The sequence below is a fragment of the Chinchilla lanigera genome, unplaced genomic scaffold (assembly GCF_000276665.1).
Source record: "Chinchilla lanigera isolate Chin_1 unplaced genomic scaffold, ChiLan1.0 scaffold00002, whole genome shotgun sequence".
Taxonomy (NCBI): domain Eukaryota; kingdom Metazoa; phylum Chordata; class Mammalia; order Rodentia; family Chinchillidae; genus Chinchilla; species Chinchilla lanigera.
Window position 1 is genome coordinate 22,584,505 of NW_004955403.1, and position 19,495 is coordinate 22,603,999.

At 40.4% G+C, this 19,495-nt stretch overlaps 1 protein-coding gene across 3 annotated transcripts in view; it reads left to right on the top strand.

Moving 5' to 3' along the window:
- Positions 1-19,495, top strand: part of Fat1 (FAT atypical cadherin 1) — a 115,889-nt gene that overhangs the window by 81,880 nt on the left and 14,514 nt on the right. For all 3 annotated transcript variants that reach the window (XM_005373425.2, XM_005373426.2, XM_005373427.2), the window contains exons 10-20: positions 2,288-6,355; positions 6,838-7,034; positions 10,337-10,490; positions 11,401-11,634; positions 12,478-12,867; positions 14,130-14,344; positions 14,559-14,696; positions 16,973-17,116; positions 17,732-17,929; positions 18,323-19,124; positions 19,234-19,362. In XM_005373425.2, the coding sequence (XP_005373482.1) occupies positions 2,288-6,355; positions 6,838-7,034; positions 10,337-10,490; positions 11,401-11,634; positions 12,478-12,867; positions 14,130-14,344; positions 14,559-14,696; positions 16,973-17,116; positions 17,732-17,929; positions 18,323-19,124; positions 19,234-19,362 (6,669 nt within the window). The remainder of the gene's footprint in view (positions 1-2,287; positions 6,356-6,837; positions 7,035-10,336; positions 10,491-11,400; positions 11,635-12,477; positions 12,868-14,129; positions 14,345-14,558; positions 14,697-16,972; positions 17,117-17,731; positions 17,930-18,322; positions 19,125-19,233; positions 19,363-19,495) is intronic.

Sequence of the window (19,495 nt, forward strand, 5' to 3'; positions counted from 1 at the left end):
AATACTTACCAGTATGCTTTATGTGATTAAACTATTTTTATTCTTACACATTTGAAATTTCATGTTTCCCTTAAAACAGCCAAAGTGAGTTTATTACTCACAAATAACATTTTATATACTGCCTGTGATTGCAGTGTTAAAATGCATTGTGGTGTAGTTAGTGCCTTGAATAAGGATGAAGTATTTTTCCATTGCCTCAGAAATTTAACAGTTAGAAAAACAGTGCATTCCTTTTGTGCATGCCTGAGCATTTCAATAAGTAATTTTGTCATAGACAAACTGACTGCATTTATGTAGGAGAAAATGTTACACTTTCCCTTAGCTTTCACATAATTTTCAACAACTGGGTGGTTAAAATATGATTGTTGGTGTCTGCAAAAAGGCATGTGCATTCTTTGAATACTTTTAATGACTGATGGGATTAGTAATTTGGTATTCTAAGAATGGAATTCTATCTCCTTTCAAAGAATAGATGGACCATTGGACTGTTTAATGTGAAAGTGGGACTTTTGAAAAATTTTAAAGATGCTTTTGGTAACATAGATCTATGGTAAACATTTACTTTATAGGAAATTACTACAATTAGTATGTAGTAGATGTGTGTGTTGTGTACATCTCATCGTATAGTATAAACTGTAAAATATTCATTGCATTTTATTTAGCAGTTTATTCATAATCACCTGCTTCTAATTTATGTCAGATTACATTTAATAAAATTCAAAAGATGAGTTATAAATTCCATCCATAACACTGCATGTTGAATTAGCAGCAATTTATTGAGCAAAAGGTTTGGTCTGATTAAGAGTCTTTAGGGAAAAAGTAATTTAATTAAAAGATATTTTCAGTAACAATTCAGTTATGTATTAGAGTATTACCAGCGTCATATGCTGTACGGTGTTTTCTTCTCTTTATGTCACTTTAAGATGCACAGGTATGATGGGAAAAGGATCTCTGAGCTCTGATAACTAAAGTGCAATGACAGAGAACTTCTCAATACAGACAAGCCAGAAATGAGTGTCTGAGCAACCTGGCAGAGACACAGGATCCTGTTCTCGGGCCAAGGTTCAGGCCCTGGAAGAGCACGGGCCTCTTCCCTATTGCAGACTGAGGCTCTGCCTTGGGGCCTGGACACAGAGCCAGGCGGACTTAATGAAAACCAGGCTAGGTCTGGCTTCAGAAACAATTGTCATGGAGTTTTGGAAAATATATTAAAGGAAGGAAATGAGGACTGTATCGGAAGTGTTGACTGTAAATGATGTAGACAAAGAAGTGCTCGGTGAATTTCTAGTTTGCAGATCACATTAAGTAGTTTTGGTCTATGAAATACCATACTAACTGCAAATGTAGAGGAATAAGAATCTGAGAAAGCACTTAAGTGGCAAGTGAACTTCGTTTTGAGTAAGTGGAACAGTTCATTTGAGGAAAACAAATTCAATCCTGTGGCTGGGATACTGAATTCTGGGTGCTTGTTTATAAAAGAGGAAAAGGATGGAGGGCTGCTCATGGAAAGATTCAAATTCACTACCCTTGCACTGCCTTGATCCTAGCCAAGAGGATGTTAAAGAACTCCTGGTTTCTTCAAAAGATGCAAAACCGAGCTGGGGATGTAGCTCAGCGGCCTAAACGCTTGCCTGGCAAGCCTGAGGTCATGAGTTCGATTCCCAGTACTCCCCCACCCCACAAAAAAGATGCAAAACTATGCACATTGCACAGTACGGTTTGAAAAAGTTAAAACCAAGGGAAAATAATCTGTCCTAATACGTAGTTTTTCAGCCTCAGTACTGGTGATACCTTGGGCCAGATAACTTCTCACAGTGGAGAACCATGCTGTGCATTTTTGGGTGTTCAGCAGCCTCCCTGTTCTCCTCCCTCCAAATGTCACTAGCACCTTTTTCCCTCCAAGCTGTGGCAACCACAAATGTTCCCAGATGTCTTGGTGGAAGCAGAATTGCCCCTGGAACTATTTTAGAAGGAGTTTGAGAGGCTGTTAGAAAATTGTTAACTGCTTTATGGATATATAACTGTCCTCAATACTTTTCTAGTCAGACAGTGGCATTTTTTTTTGTTTTTTGCTTTTCATAATTTATGGCTGAAATTCTCAGGAGCATGCCTTGTTTCAGTTGGATGGAAATGAAACAAGTTGAAAGTTCCATTCAAATGTTGATACCACCTACATTTCTGCTTAATTTTGAAGATAATTTCTAGAGATACCTTTGTTTCTGTTTCTTCAACTGCTACTTCTGTTGGTTCTTGATTTCCTTTAATATGTATTTTTCTCCTCTTCCAGGAAATATTGGAAATTCTTTTACGATTGATCCCATCTTGGGCTCTATAAAAACTGCCAAAGAATTGGATCGAAGTCATCAAGAGGAATATGATTTAATGGTAAAAGCTACAGATAAAGGCAGTCCACCAATGAGTGAAATGACTGCTGTACATATCTTTGTCACAATTGCTGACAATGCCTCTCCGAAGTTTACATCAAAAGAATACTCCATTGAAATTAGTGAAGCCATCAGCATTGGGAGTTTTGTTGGAATAGTTACAGCCTATAGTCAGTCATCAGTGGTATATGAAATAAAAGATGGAAATGTAGGGGATGCTTTTGACATTAACCCACATTCTGGAAGTATCATCACTCAGAGAGCCCTAGATTTTGAAACTTTGCCCATTTATACACTGATAATACAAGGAACCAACATGGCTGGTCTGTCCACTAATGCAACTATTCTAGTGCATCTGCAGGATGAGAATGACAATGTACCAGTTTTTATGCAGGCAGAATATTCAGGACTCATTAGTGAATCAGCTTCAATTAATAGTGTGGTCCTGACAGACAGGAATGTCCCACTGGTGATTCGGGCAACTGATGCTGATAAAGAATCAAATGCTTTGCTTGTTTATCACATTGTGGAGCCATCTGTGCACAAATATTTTGCTATTGATTCTAGCACTGGTGCTATTCATACAGTGCTAGGTTTGGACTATGAAGAAACGAGTGTTTTCCACTTTACTGTACAAGTACATGACATGGGGACGCCACGCTTGTTTGCTGAATATGCTGCTAATGTGACTATACATGTCATTGACATTAATGATTGCCCTCCTGTGTTCTCCAAATCATTATATGAAGCATCTCTTTTGTTGCCAACATACAAAGGAGTAAAAGTTATCACAGTAAATGCTACAGATGCCGATTCCAGTGCTTTTTCGCAGTTGATGTACTCCATCAGCGAGGGTAACATCGGGGAAAAGTTCTTTATGGATCACGAGACTGGCACCATAACCATACAGAACACAACTCAGTTAAGAAGCCGCTATGAGTTAGCCGTCCGAGCTTCTGATGGCAGATTCGCCAGCTTCACTTCTGTGAAAATTAATGTGAAAGAAAGCAAAGAGAGCCAGCTGAAGTTTACCCAAGATTTCTACTCTGCAGTGGTGAAAGAGAACTCCACTGAAGCCAGAACTTTAGCTGTTATTACTGTTGTCGGGAACCCAATCAATGAGCCCTTATTCTATCACATCCTCAACCCAGATCGCAGGTTCAAAATCAGCCGCACCTCAGGTGTGCTGTCCACCACCGGTGTACCCTTTGATCGTGAGCAGCAGGAGGCGTTTGATGTGGTGGTCGAAGTGACAGAGGAGCATAAGCCTTCAGCAGTGGCCCATGTTGTCGTGAAAGTAACTGTAGAAGACCAAAATGACAACGCACCGGTGTTCATCAACCTTCCCTACTATGCTGTTGTGAAAGTGGATACGGAGGTGGGCCATGTCATTCGCTACGTCACCGCTGTAGACAGAGACAGCGGCAGAAACGGGGAAGTACACTACTACCTTAAGGAACATCATGACCACTTCCAGATTGGACCCTCAGGTGAAATTTCACTGAAAAAGCAATTTGAACTTGATACCTTAAATAAAGAGTATCTTGTTACAGTGGTTGCAAAAGATGGAGGAAACCCTGCCTTCTCAGCTGAAGTCATAGTTCCAATCACTGTTATGAATAAAGCCATGCCTGTGTTTGAAAAACCTTTCTACAGTGCAGAGATTCCAGAGAATATCCAGATGCACAGCCCGGTTGTCCACGTACAAGCCAACAGTCCAGAAGGGTTGAAAGTATTCTATAGCATCACAGATGGAGATCCTTTCAGCCAGTTTACTATTAACTTCAATACTGGAGTTATAAATGTCATAGCTTCTCTGGATTTTGAGTCTCACCCAGCATATAAGCTGAGCATACGTGCAACTGACTCTTTGACTGGTGCTCATGCTGAAGTATTTGTTGATATAATAGTGGAAGACATCAATGATAACCCTCCCATGTTTGTTCATCAATCTTACAGTGCAACCCTGTCTGAGGCATCTGTAATTGGAACTTCGGTGGTTCAAGTTAGAGCAACAGATTCTGATTCAGAACCAAATAGAGGAATTTCGTATCAGATGTTTGGAAATCATAGCAAGAGTCATGATTATTTTCATATAGATAGCAGCACTGGTCTCATTTCATTACTTAGAACCTTGGATTATGAACAGTTCCAGCAACACAAGATTTTTGTAAGGGCTGTTGATGGTGGCATGCCCCCACTGAGCAGTGATGTGATTGTTACAGTCGATGTCACTGACCTCAACGATAATCCACCACTCTTTGACCAGCAAATTTATGAAGCCAAAATTAGTGAGCATGCAACCCATGGGCATTTTGTGATGTGTGTAAAAGCCTATGATGCAGACAGTACCGATATAAACAGGTTGGAATATTCCATTCTGTCTGGCAATGATCATAAAAATTTTGTCATTGACAGTGCAACAGGGATTATCACACTCTCAAACCTTCGCCGGCACACCTTGAAGCCATTTTACGGTCTTAATGTTTCTGTTTCTGATGGGGTTTTTAGAAGTTCAGCTCAGGTTCATGTGGCTGTAATTGGAGGCAATTTACACAGTCCTGTTTTTCCTCAGAACGAGTATGAAGTGGAACTAGCTGAAAACGCTCCTGTACACACCCTGGTGACGGAGGTTAAGGCAACTGACAGGGATTCTGGTATTTATGGTCACGTTACTTACAGTATTGTAAATGCCTTTGCCAAAGACAGATTTTACACAAATGAGAGAGGACAGATATTTACTTTAGAAAAACTTGACCGAGAGACCCCTGCAGAGAAGGTAATTGCAATTCGTTTAATGGCTAAGGATGCTGGAGGGAAAGTTGCTTTCTGTACCATTAATGTCATCCTTACAGATGACAATGATAATGCACCACAGTTCCGAGCAACCAGATACGAAGTGAACATCGGATCCAGTGCTGCCAAAGGAACATCAGTTATGAAAGTCTTTGCAAGCGATGCTGACGAGGGCTCCAATGCTGATGTCACTTACGCCATTGAAGCAGATTCTGAAAGTGTTAAGGAGAATTTAGAAATTAACAAACTGTCTGGCATAATCACCACAAAGGAAAGCTTAATTGGCTTGGAAAATGAGTTCTTCACTTTCTTTGTTAGAGCTGTGGATAATGGGTCTCCACCAAAAGAATCTGTTGTTCCTGTCTATGTTAAAATACTTGCACCAGAAAGACAGCTTCCAAAATTTTCAGAACCATTTTATACTTACACAGTTTCAGAAGACTTGCCTATTGGAACAGAGATAGATCTCATCAGAGCAGAACATAGTGGAACTGTTCTTTACAGTCTGATCAAGGGGAACACCCCTGAAAGTAATAGAGATGAGTTCTTTGTTATTGACAGGCAGAGTGGACGACTGAAGCTGGAGAAGAGTCTTGATCATGAGACAACTAAGTGGTACCAGTTTTCCATCCTTGCCAGGTGCACTCACGATGACTATGAGGTGGTGGCCTCAGTAGATGTTAGTATCCAAGTGAAAGATGCGAATGACAACAGCCCTGTCTTGGAATCCAATCCATATGAGGCATTTATTGTTGAAAACCTACCAGCAGGAAGTAGAGTCATCCAAATCAGGGCGTATGACCTAGATTCAGGAATGAATGGCCATGTGATGTATAGTCTAGATCAGTCACAAAGTGTAGACATCATCGAATCCTTTGCCATTAATATGGAAACAGGCTGGATTACAACTCTTAAGGAACTTGACCATGAAGAGCGAGACAATTACCAGATTAAAGTGGTTGCATCAGATCATGGTGAAAAGGTGCAGCTCTCCTCCACAGCCATCGTGGACGTTACTGTCACTGATGTTAATGATAGTCCACCACGGTTCACGGCTGAGATTTATAAAGGGACAGTGAGTGAAGATGATCCACCAGGTGGCGTAATTGCCATCTTGAGTACCACAGATGGTGATTCTGAAGAGATTAACAAGCAAGTTACATATTTCATAACAGGTAAAAAATTCAAACCAAAGGATTTAAAACTGAAATTTATTAGAGTATGTTTGATGTGTATTTTATGGAAGTTGGGCATTAAAGGGAAGATTTTAGTTAATATCTAAAATAAGTATAATTAACATCTGCTAAGCTGCACTTCAAGTTCTTTACCTAAAGCTAAGCTAACAATTTTATTATGAGTGTTTTTGATTTTTATGACTCAGTTTTATTGAATTTTATACTTAAGGCATGATAACTATAATTATAAGGAAATAACATTAGCCTCAGTGAGGCCAAAATTATTGTTTAACAGTCTTATATTTGGCTTACAAACATTTAAATTTACAGTTTGATGCTGCTTTTTTGTAAACAGAAAAGCTCATATATATGGTTTCTTTTTAATCTTTTTAAAATAACATTATGCATCTTTTGTACAGTTTATTTTTTCTGTTACTTATTTCTGTAATTCAACAATTTGATATCTTCCATCAATTTAATAGGAGGAGATGCTTTGGGGCAGTTTGCTGTGGAAAATATACAGAATGAATGGAAGGTCTATGTGAAGAAGCCTCTGGACAGGGAGAAAAAGGACAATTATCTTCTGACTATCACAGCAACTGATGGGACCTTCTCATCCAAAGCTATAGTTGAAGTGAAAGTCCTCGATGCAAATGACAACAGTCCAGTCTGTGAAAAGGTAGGCTGCGCTTTGCTTAGTGTGTGTACTATGGATTTAAATTTCTAAATCCTTTCAGTAGGACTGTTCTTCTGTGCTGTACTACTGTTGTAATTCTAATGTGTTTTCTATTGTAATCACCTGCTTTTACGCAGAGGTGGTTGTTAAATGGGGCATGACTTTAGAATTATTTGGGGGAATGAAAGTGGATCAAAAGCCTCATTTTGAAAAATAGGATTATAGGATTAATTACGGGATTACAGTCGTCTAACTCTAAAATGCACTGTAAACTTTTCATGAAAGGGTTTCCTTCATTTGGTAGTAAGATTATTTTGGGGGAATCATCTGGCCACCAGGTCTTCTATAAAGCTCTGTCCTGCTTTACCAGATGAGTTTGCTCTTCTCCACCCCAAAGGAACTGAGAGGGTGGTGAAACAGCCTTCGTACCTGTGGGGCTCACGTTTAATGAGTGGACAGAAACAGCTGCGGAAGAGCTGAGTCCCTCCAGGGTTCAGCGGGGAACAGTGCAGCTGAGCAGGGTGGTCCTGGGAGCTGGACAGTGAGGGCGCACTGCGGAGGCCAGGCTCTAGAAAGTGGCCTCTAGAAATCAGTGACCCACCCACCAGCAGTGAAGGTGGAAAGGCCGCAGAGTATGGAGTGACGGGAGGGATGGGGCTGGTGACTTAGTTTGCCAGAACTAGGGAAGGTGCTGAGTCCTGGGGCAGATGGGTTATAGAGGCATATGAAAGCGACCCGGGAATTAGAGCTCTATCGTAGAAAATAAGGATGGACTCTGAATTCTCTTATATTTGAAAGATAAAGATGGTATGACTCAAGTTCCTTAAAGCTCAGTTGGATAAAGTTACGTCCATTATTTGGACATGGGAAAAAGAAACTCATGGGATAGTAGAACAGGCAGAGGTGACACAAGAGTGAAAGGACCAAAGACACTATCCAGGAAAAGGTGATAGCATTCCATCCCTGTCTGGAAATGACGGTATGGCAAGCATGTTGAGTCAGGACTTAAATTTCCCAGGAATGTAAGGAGAAAGATTAAAGCAGTGACAGAGATCACCTGGAGTGGGAATTGGTTGTGGAGGAAGCAGGTAGAGTGTGAAATTTAAGGAAATGAGACATTCATTTGATGTGTTTTTTAAACATTTAGAGATGGTGAGATTGGGAATGGATATTAGGGAAAGATGTAAATGAGGCAGTTTGTAGGGATAGCTGATAGCTGAATTCATTTGAGAGAAGGACACCAACAGAAAGGGGAAAAGTGAAGACAGATGGAAGCAGGGTTAGAGGAAGAGAATGGTACCAGTGCAGTGCTGTTGAGGACGACAGAGAGACGCTTTAAGCAGGAAGGTGGCAAGCAGAGGTGTGACGTGGCTAAAGAAGGTGGTCAGGATGTGAGGCGGGCCTTTTGAGTTCTGCGGCTAACTTGGAGGTGGCAGTCTTGGCGTCATCAGTAGACTGGCTGGCTGCAATGACACCGTGTGTGGTAGGGATAGGTTTGCCAGTGAAGAGGGCTGAGAGTGAAGGAAGGAAGAAGAGTGTGTTAGGTAGCAGAGGGTGGGCGGAGGGGGAGTGAGTTTGAAGGTGCACAGGGCACTTAGAAAATGCTGCCAAGCCGGGCGTGGTGGCACACGCCTGTAATCCCAGCACTCAGAAGGCTGAGGCAGGAGGATTTTTGCAAGTTCAAGACCAACCTGGGCTACAAAGTGAGCTCAGGGTCACCCTGAACTGCATCAGGAGACCCTGTCTCAACAAGACCAAAAAAATGAAAGAAAAAAAAAAAAGAAAGTAAATGCTGCCAGTCCAGTGAAAGGAGATGTGTTGTATCTGTGGAGAGTAACAGACCTGTTCTCAGGTAAATGAACACTTCACGTGTAGTCTTCAGGGGAAGTGGGAGTTAATTCCAGTCAAGAAATACACTTTTTGGTGACAGTACGTGGTGGAGTGAGGCTGTGTATACTATCTCCTCTTTTTGGAAACTAAATGCATTCATTTTTGTTTTGTAGCACTCTGATATTATTTGAATGTGTGAAGCTTGAGTAGCAAATACAGTGAATATTTAAGTTATTTTTAAAAAAAATACTACAGTACGAAGCACGTTGCCATTAATCCCCCTCAGAATACTCCCCCTCACTTTGAACACATTTGTCCCGGGGATTCTTGCTTCTCTAAAGCAGTTCTAGAGGTCCTTTCATGATGCCTTTAGTTACACTATTGTGGCTGCCTGGCTGCTCTGAACGTACTCAAAATGTTTACCTCTGATGGTCATTCTGACTTTGAGGAAGAGCCAGAAGTTTCGTGCTGCCAGATCTGGTGAAGAGATTGATGAAGACAAGCCATAAAGTCCCATTACATGGCACTCAGCAGGAGCATTCACCATGTTTTTGTCACACCTCATATGGACACTTACAAGAAAGGAATTCCAGAACCACTTCCGGAAGTAGCAAGAACAACGAGGGGGGGCGGTGTGTTCAAAGCTTTGAGGGGAGCGCTTTGAGGAGAATTAATGGCAATACATCTTTTACTATAATAATTTTTTAAAAATTTAAGCATCACTGTATATTTTGATCAGCCCTTGTGTTACCATATCATCTTTGGAAATAAAATCAGACAAGACCGTATGAGTTACAGTATTGCAAAATACCCTGTTGGATGAGTCATAAAATATACCTCACCTATAATTGAGCTCATATTAAGAAAGTAAGTACAGCAGTCTGTTTCTGTTGTTTCCATTTGTGGTATGGATTCCTTAATAATGGGAGTATTGGGTTTAAAAGTTTAGTGCAAATGTGAAGAGAGGGTTAAACAGGATATTAGAGGGGCCAGAGCCTTGTCTGTCCCCTCTGTGGCCTTGGAGAAATCTTTGTTTTCTCCTATAACAGGAAGATCATTTCTCCCAACTGCAATTATTTGGTCTTATGTTACAGATAGTCACACACGAGAAATTCCTATAGTTGGACGTATGCAACAAGTGTATAGTTTCTAATTTTTAGGTGAATACAGAATATTATTGACTTTTTTTTTTACAAGAACTTAAACTAAATATGAAATTGACTCAACACAGGGTATCTAAATACTCTGTTGGTTAAATACAGTCTGACTTGAGGGAGGGAAAGCAAGCTGGTAATTCAGGTGGCTCTCTCTTGTTTTAGATGTGTTTCATAAGAAACACGATTGTTAGAACGCTTTGAATTTTAATTTCAGTTATTTTCTATGTTCAAAATAAAATGAATTCTTTCATTTCCTCCACAGTCACTGTTGACTTTTAGTGTTTTTCTTATAACAATGTTGTTTAAAAATCTTTGTAGACTCTGTATTCAGATACTGTTCCAGAAGATGCCCTTCCCGGGAAACTGATTATGCAGGTCTCTGCTACCGACGCAGACATCCGTTCCAACGCTGAAATCACCTATACATTGTTTGGTTCAGGTGCAGAGAAATTCCAACTAAATCCAGACACAGGTAAGGATAGAGTTGGGAGTCCATTTCATTGTGTATTCCAACAAAATCATACTGTATGTTCGTAATTTTCTATCACTTGCAAATTTTGAAATTATTTTATCCTGTACAAATTTACTCTGATATGAAATTATCTTTTAGACTTTTAAGCAATAATTTAATAAATGAATTTTAAATTGCTCACTCATTTGCAGGTAAGGGCAAAAAAGCAACAAAATCACCTCCTTGAACTAAAGATTTAATGTTGAGAGCTAAAGGTTTGAAGTTTAGAAGATTTTTTTTTTAAATTTATTAAGATATACCTCAGACTTTTTGCTTGGCCTGTTTTATTTATATAGCATGTTTCTTGAATTTATGACTACAAATTAAAATATACATTTGATTTCTTAATCCATGACATTGTTTTTCTTTTAATTTGTCTTTTATTAAAATTGGTGTCAAATAACAGGTTTTTTTTTTGGTTTTTTTTTTTTTTTTGGTTTTTCTCCGGTACTGGGAACCAAACTCACGACCTTGCGCTTGCCAGGCAGGCGCTTTTGCCGCTGAGCTAAATCTCCAGCCCCAAATAACAGTTTTTTATTAAATATTTTTATTATCCCCTGAAGAACTAATTGCAAATATGTGAATGCATTTTTCAGTAAGTTTTTTTAAGTTTTAAATTTGATGAATTAGCTAGCTGTTTTACTTGTGCAAAAATTGTATATAATGTAAGAGGCCCTAGCCTCATATCCCCCTAAAGAGCTTGCACCTGGCAGAGTTTGCCATGCTCCTGAAGCTGTTGAGTCTGTCGTTGATGAACTTGTACCCGAAAGGCTCTTCAGAATTTGTAATTGTAAGAGAAGAGGGGCAGAGAGGCACACAGTTGCAGTTCACATCCTATGTTTCAAGTGAGACCATTTTCTCTTGTTTTTAGGTGAACTGAAAACACTAGTCCCCCTTGACCGCGAGGAGCAAGCCGTTTATAATCTGCTGGTCAAGGCCACAGATGGAGGTGGAAGATTCTGTCAGGCGAATATTGTGCTCACATTAGAAGACGTGAACGATAATGCCCCCGAATTCACTGCTGACCCTTACACCGTTACCGTGTTTGAAAACACAGAGCCCGGGACACTGCTGACCCGAGTGCAGGCAACAGACGCTGACACAGGTACTGTCTAGGGGATGCTCTTTCACTCTGTGCTGAGGACTTACGAGCTGCTGTTTTAAAGCACATCCACAGTGCAGCCTGTCTAACCTACCTTATCTTATGCATGTTGTTTTGTAATTCATTTCTGATGAATATTTAAGTCTCAAAATTAGGCCCAGTAAACTCACTGCTATCAGCTATCTGTAGTATGAATAGAATTCTGCTTCGTAACTTCATCAAGTGACCTTCATATATCATTGAGTTAATTCATAAAGTATTACTGTGTCTAAACCATTACTGCCATAAATAAGTTTTAGTGTGATAGGAATATAACAAAAACAAATACTGTATATGCAGTTTTACAAATCTTTCAAAATTTTATGGAAAAAATAAGACTAAGATATGTTATTCATAGCATTTTGATGATAGATTCTTCAAATTAATGCTGAAGAATTATAAGAATACCAAAATGGTCACTTTTCAAATAATTCTTTGTCATGGAAGTTAAACGTTAAATAGATTCCATTTTTAAAAATCTGTGGGGTGCTATAGCATAGGCTTCTATATAAAATAGCCTCAAAAGCTAGATATCTATGCAGTTGTACTTGTATTAAAACTCAGTAAATTGGTAATTCAAAGAGTTTGCTCATTCTAGATCATATTCAAAAATAAATAATTAGCATTTTACCTTTCTAAAAATTATATTGGAGGGGCTGAGGATATAGCTCAGCAGTAAGGCACCTGCCCGGCAAGCGCAAAGTCCTGAGTTTATTCCCAGTTCCAAAAAAATATAATTATATTGCAATTTCTCAAATTTAAGTTTTTTAGTATAAAATCTTCTGACATGATTTCATGTGTTAACAGGATTGAATCGAAAAATTTCCTACTCACTGAGTGACTCTGCTAATGGGCAGTTCTCCATTAATGAGCTATCTGGAATTATTCAGCTGGAAAAGCCTTTGGATAGAGAACTACAGGCAGTGTATACCCTTACTTTGAAAGCTGTAGACCAAGGTTTGCCAAGGCGACTGTCGGCTACTGGCACTGTCATCGTGTCAGTTTTGGATATAAACGACAACCCACCTGTGTTTGAATACCGGGAATATGGTGCCACAGTGTCTGAGGACATTCTCATTGGAACGGAAGTTCTGCAAGTATATGCAGCAAGTCGGGATATCGAAGCAAATGCTGAAATCACCTACTCCATAATAAGTGGAAACGAACATGGAAAATTCAGCATAGATTCTAACACAGGTAATGTACCATGTAAATGAGAGGAAACCCTTTATTCCACCAAAAGGGCTCAATTTGTTTGGCACTTCACTACATACAAATGACAGGACACATAGTAAGAGTAGATATTCTAAGAAAGATCTTTTTTTGTTTTGTTTTGTGCTTTTGTTTAAAGTCCTAGTAAAAATGGCTTAGAAGATTTAAATCTCTAGTTCTGTTTGGTAAAATACATTTCTGGCATACCCACTGTAATCTATAAACACATTAACTTCAAATAGAAAACCAGAGTATCACATTCCAATAGTTCAGTGATGATGTAAAGTGTTCCAAGTCAGTAAAGATAAGAATGGCTGATAGTAGAGGACTTTGAGCAGTTACTCCTTTTATCCCCATATCAGATAGATAGAATGTAGCTTTCCAAGTAAAACCACAGTTTCAGCCTCTTGGATACTGCTTTCCTTGTTTGTTTTGTTGTGCTCCTTCCATATAACAGTTGAAGTATTTCACATTGTCGTGAGACTGCCCACAGGTCAAAGGTCAGAGGCACTGTTGACTCCTGCTGCATAAATACTGCTGTCATCTTGCTGGGCTGTGTTCTGAAATGGCTGTCAGTCTCACTTTAAAGAGTTCCTTTCTAGTTGCTTAATTGTGTGTGACTATTTTAGATAAAGAATAGGTGTGTGATGACGTTATCTTAAAAGGTTTTAAAAATACATGCCATAAAATAGTTATTCTTAGGGTTCTTTTATTTCATTTTCTTGTTAAGTAGGATGAACTATAATGAACTGACTAGGAAAGGTGTTAGGAGAATTGTTAAAAAGGAATTTTAATGACAGAATGTAAATAGAGAATTGTTATAAAGATTTTTTTAAAAAAACCGATGTGCAAAAAAGGATGTGCAGGCTTTTCTATAAAATGAAAAGGAAGAAATCAAAAGGCACAAAATTGAGGTTTGTAAAATTATATTTTGTTTATTAAAATTTGTCATGAAGTATGATTAGGAGGACATAAATATAATTATTTTTATAGCAGGAGTGTAGGCAATATTGACTAGGGAAGTGATTTGAATATTATAAGGGATATCAGGAAGAGAATTAAGAGTGAAATAAGGATCCATAATTTACAATTGTTGAATTAAGGAACTAGGGAATATGCGTAAATGATAAGTAAACTTGTGAAGCAAAAAATAATTTTTTTTTTAAAAAAGTGTTGCATGTTTCAGTATTAGTAGCAAGAAGTGGTAGCATTTTAAAGTACTGGGAGTAATTTTGGTTGTCTCTCAGGGGCCATTTTTATCATTGAGAATCTGGATTATGAGAGTGCCCACGAGTATTACCTGACCGTGGAAGCCGCGGATGGAGGCACACCTTCATTAAGTGACGTGGCGACTGTGAGCATTAATGTAACAGATATCAATGACAACACCCCGGCCTTCAGCCAGGACACCTACACAGCAGTGATCAGTGAAGATGCTGTTCTTGAGCAGTCCGTCATTACAGTATGTACTTTTCCCCTATAGTTTTCTTATGGAGTTTTACAAGCGTTTTTAGTAAAATCAGTCAAGTTTTTGTAATGGCTTTATTTGAAAATGTCTTAGTGATATGAAAATGTCATTTGCTCGGCCAGTTAATGACTTTATTGTAATTACTCCCATGAAATAGCTTCAGTCCCTTCCTTAGCTGTCTGCTAAGCAAACGTGTGGTGTCTTCTAGGTTATGGCTGATGATGCGGATGGTCCTTCAAACAGCCTCATCCACTACTCCATCATAGAAGGCAATCAAGGAAGTCCATTCACAATTGATCCTGTCAGGGGAGAAGTGAAAGTGACTAAGCTTCTGGACCGCGAAACGGTAAGTGTAAAACTGATTTCGAAGGTTCACAAGTTACCAGAGCAATAACTAGAAGTGCTTCGTGTTCATACCTGTGGGGCACAACGTGAAGTATCCCAAAGGGTAGAACCAGCCTTCTCAGAGCCTGGGAAACCAGAATAGTTGAAAAGTAGCAGTTTGAAAATCTCAAGAATATAAGAAATACTTTCTATGCTAATAGCAAAGTTTTGATAATAAAAGTTTGTATTCAAGAAGAAATTATAATCAACTCCAACATTCTGAGACATTTAATGGAACTAGAGGCCAGATTTTAAAGCTGGGCTTTAAATAACAGCAGAGATCTGGAATGCCCATTAAGATTCAAAGAATCTGTGAGAATTATATGAACAGAGCATGGGAATTGAAACTAGGGGCTATATTTAGGAGACTTTAGCCAGTCTTACTGGAGTCATCATACAGAGAAGTGGAGAGACATAAAGTGAGAGGCATTGTAGGAGCAAATCGTGGGCCACGTACCCAGAGTGGGAGGGTCACACTTGCTCTAGGCCTGCGAAAACTATTTAACCCTGTGAGCCGAAATACGTTAGGAGATGCTTTGGAAGGTTATTCCTTCAGTAGGTCCAAGCGTATTTTAGAGCGGTGGGAGACCAGGAGAAGTAGAAAGGACATTGGCAGTTAATCTGTTACAGTAAGAGCATCAGCAGGAAGAACTGAGTGAAAAGACAAATGAATCTGCAAAGGAAAAGCTAGAATCCATGCAGCTTCGGTGTGGTGCTGTGTAGAAGCAGCGGCGTCAGAGATGACTGTCTGTCTTGCTGTGCTTGGGCAGTGAATGCCATCATAGAGAGCAAGGAAAGTCATGAGGTGTAAACTCGTAGGACTGGTGGATGCCACACGTGTGCTTCTAGGTGTGCCGGGTTTTAGTGGGAATAGCATATGAGAAAGTACCATTTAGTCAGAGTTTAGACATTTCAGTCTAATTTAGAGAGGTTTTTATTTTTTTTTTAATTTAATTCATTTCTTTATTTTTGTCTTTTTGAGACAGGGTCTCGCTCTACAGTTCAGGCTGGCCTTGAGCTCACTGTGTAGCCCAGGCTGACCTCGAACTTGCAAAGCTCCTGCTGCCTCAGCCTCCCAAGTGCTGGGATTACAGGTGTGCGCCACCATACCCGGCTTAATTTAGAGAGTTGAAAACTAGAAATGTAGGTGCAGTATATGTCCTTGGACACGATCAGAGAGGTGACCTCTAAGAGATAAGTGGGAATCAAAGAGGAGAGGCAGGTCGGACTGAGCCTCTGTCCCTCCATCCTGTCACATACAGGCAGGGAAGTAGAGCAGGAGCTGCCTCACAGCAGTCGTAAACTGAGGGAGAAATAGAGGAAGCTCTGGTTTGGGCATTAGGAAGACACGTGGTAATGAAGAATGTGTCCAATAAAAATGGATATGTGTGAGACTTGAGGAACTCGGAGAGACAGTGATAACTCACTAAAGTTCTTCATTTTATTTTCTCACCTGTTGTTTTGGTGTAGGGATCTTCTAAGAGTTTAGGAAACATAATGTTATGTGTGGGATTGCCGTTATGCTGGCAGAGTAAAATTTAGTATTTTTGACTAAAGCACCCCGCCCTGTTTACATACGTGTCCTCATTGTGAGAGAGCATAGGAAGTAGTAGCCTCTAGTGTTTCCCAAGCTGATTCGCCCCTAAAACCCTTTTTTGTGGGAGCATCTTTCAGGGATGATGTTCAACCAGTTACTCCCCTGGGATTTCGCCAGGTTCCCGGCTTGTCCCGCACTCATTCTAGGAGAGAAGTTTAACAGGGAGCTTCACCTGAGAAGGCGCTCTCGCCTGCCCGAGTTCTGTTAGAAGAGGTCACGGAGACAGTCCGGAGGGACTTAGACAACTGAGGGTAATGCTAGTGTGGAATAGAGCAGGGAGGTAACCAGGTAGGTCCTGTGGTGTTAGAAGCAAGTCAGTTCTTGAAGGTGAGGGGCAGCGTGGCTGAGAGCAAGATTTGGGCTCCAGGGACGGCTTTTTTTCTGTTATTACTGAAGCAGTGTTGCCTTTTTTTCCTTTAATTTGTATTACTGCTTTCTTACTTCTCTTAATAAAACTGTAGGTTATTAAAGATAATCATGAGTATGTCTGTGAGAGACATTTTTTTCTGTGGAGAAAATGTGTTATGTGCAGTGTACCCACTTGCAGGTTAGGGAATTGGATACCACAAATGGTGGCATTTAGTTCCAATTCATTGACTTCGTGTGAATGAACATGCTTTCTTGGTCTTTTCTCTGGAAAGATTTCGGGTTACACACTCAAAATTCAAGCTTCTGATAATGGCAGTCCACCCAGAGTCAACACCACAACTGTGAACATTGATGTGTCTGACGTCAATGACAATGCCCCGGTCTTCTCCAGGGGTAATTACAGTGTAATCATCCAGGTAAGCCCTGCGTGCCAAAGGATTCATGGAATCCTTTCGAGCTCTTTAACCAGATTCATTTGTTTGTTTAGATAGCTTTCTTTCCTAAAAACAGTATTGTGGAGAAGTAGGAAAAGTATAATTAGTCTCCATCAATATTAAAAGAACATTTTCAAGGTACACCCACAATTTTATTTCCCTTCTTCTTGTTCCTTGTCTGTTAAGATATTCTCTCTGCTCTAGGACTGAAGGTTTTTCATAGCCATACCTTCTGCTGCTCTTGATTTACCTCCTCCTCCTCTCTTGACCTTGCTCTTTTCTACTAATTCTGTACTACTGACTCTTCAGCTCCACCCCCTCTGCCTACACACTGCTCCCTCGAATCACTCCTCTTCCTGGTAGCCTCCCACTCCTCCCCGCACCCTTCCTCGTGCCCGTCCCCTCCCGCACTCCCTCTCCCCCTCCTCCGCCCTGCTGTCTCCTCCTGAACTTATTTCTCACGTTCAGGTGAATCAGCAGTCAGCCTTTGTTTTCTGTATGTGTTCTATTATGATAAAACCCTCACGTTCCCTTACCATACCCAGTAGATTTTATGTTGAGAGATTTTCATTGTGTTCTGTTTTTAATTTTGTGCAGGAAAATAAACCAGTGGGTTTCAGTGTCCTGCAGCTCGTTGTGACGGACAGGGACTCTTCTCACAATGGCCCACCCTTCTTCTTTTCCATTGTGAGTGGAAATGATGACAGAGCATTTGAAGTGAGCCAGCAGGGTGTCCTCCTGACCGCAGCTGCCATACAGAGGAGAGTGAAGGACCGTTACTTGCTGCATGTGAAGGTATTGAAGTCTTTCCTGGTGGTTTACGGCAGATTTATAGAGGAGCCACTTGGAGGTTATTTTTTTTATATTTGAACAGCTTATGTTTCATGAGAAAATAAAAATTTACACAGTTACGATTTCTGCTTTTTTCCCCCACACCTTTGTTTTTGTCCCATTTCGCTTTGAGGGGGCTTGCTCATTTGGTTTCTTCATTGTAGACAGCAAGGGGCTGAATTTTGGTCTGAACTGGTGAAAGGCCTGCAAAGACCGTTTGCCCTATGCTTCTCATGTGGAGAAGTAGGTATCAAGCATTGGAAGTTTTTAAAAACTTGAACAGTAAATATACTCCTACAGTTATATTTATTAAGAAGTTGTAAACATTGGCAGAGACAACTGTGATTTTTCTTATAGGTGGCGGACAATGGCAAACCACAGTTGTCATCTTTGACACACATTGACATCAGGGTTATCGAGGAAAGCATCCATCCTCCTGCAATTTTGCCTCTAGAGATTTTCATTACTGCTTTTGGAGAGGAGTATTCTGGTGGTGTCATTGGGAAGATTCACGCCACAGACCAAGATGTGTATGACACTTTGACTTACAGTCTCGATCCCCAGATGGGCAACCTGTTCTCTGTTTCCAGCACAGGGGGTAAACTGATCGCACACAAGAGGCTAGATACAGGGCAGTACCTTCTAAACGTCAGCGTAACCGATGGAAAATTTACGACAGTGGCTGACATCACAGTGCATATCAGGCAGATAACACAAGAGATGTTGAACCACACCATTGCCATTCGCTTTGCCAATCTCACTCCAGAGGAGTTTGTCGGTGACTACTGGCGCAATTTCCAGCGGGCGTTGCGCAACATCCTCGGTGTGCGCAGGAACGATGTGCAGATTGTTAGCTTGCAGCCCTCTGAGCCTCACCCGCATCTGGATGTTCTACTTTTTGTGGAGAAATCAAGTAGTACCCACGTTTCAACAAAACAACTTCTGCACAAGATTAATTCCTCTGTGACTGATATTGAGGAAATCATTGGGGTTAGGATATTGGATGTGTTCCAGAAGCTCTGTGCAGGCCTGGATTGCCCTTGGAAATTCTGTGATGAGAAAGTTTCCCTGGATGAAAATTCTATGTCAACGCACAGCACAGCCAGACTGAGTTTTGTGACTCCTCGCCACCATCGAGCAGCTGTGTGTCTCTGCAAAGGTAATATGCATGGTCCCTGACAAAGGCGTACAGCCCTGGATGACCACAGGAAAGGTCATTTTCTTAAAATTCGTGTAATCAGACCCTCCCCTCTTTTCTTTCAATAAAGATGGGAAATGCCCACCTGTGCACCATGGGTGCGAAGACAGCCCGTGCCCTGCAGGAACTGAGTGTGTCCCTGACAGAGAGGAGAGGTACACCTGTGTGTGTCCTGGGGGCAGGTTCGGTCAGTGCCCAGGTGAGAATTCAGTGACCAAGTACAATTTCATTTTGAAAAACCACTTCAGTGTTTCTTAGAATTTTTTCTTCGTTAGAGTCAAAATGATAGAGTAAAATATGCTTAGTATAGATTTTTCTTTCTCAAGAGTGCT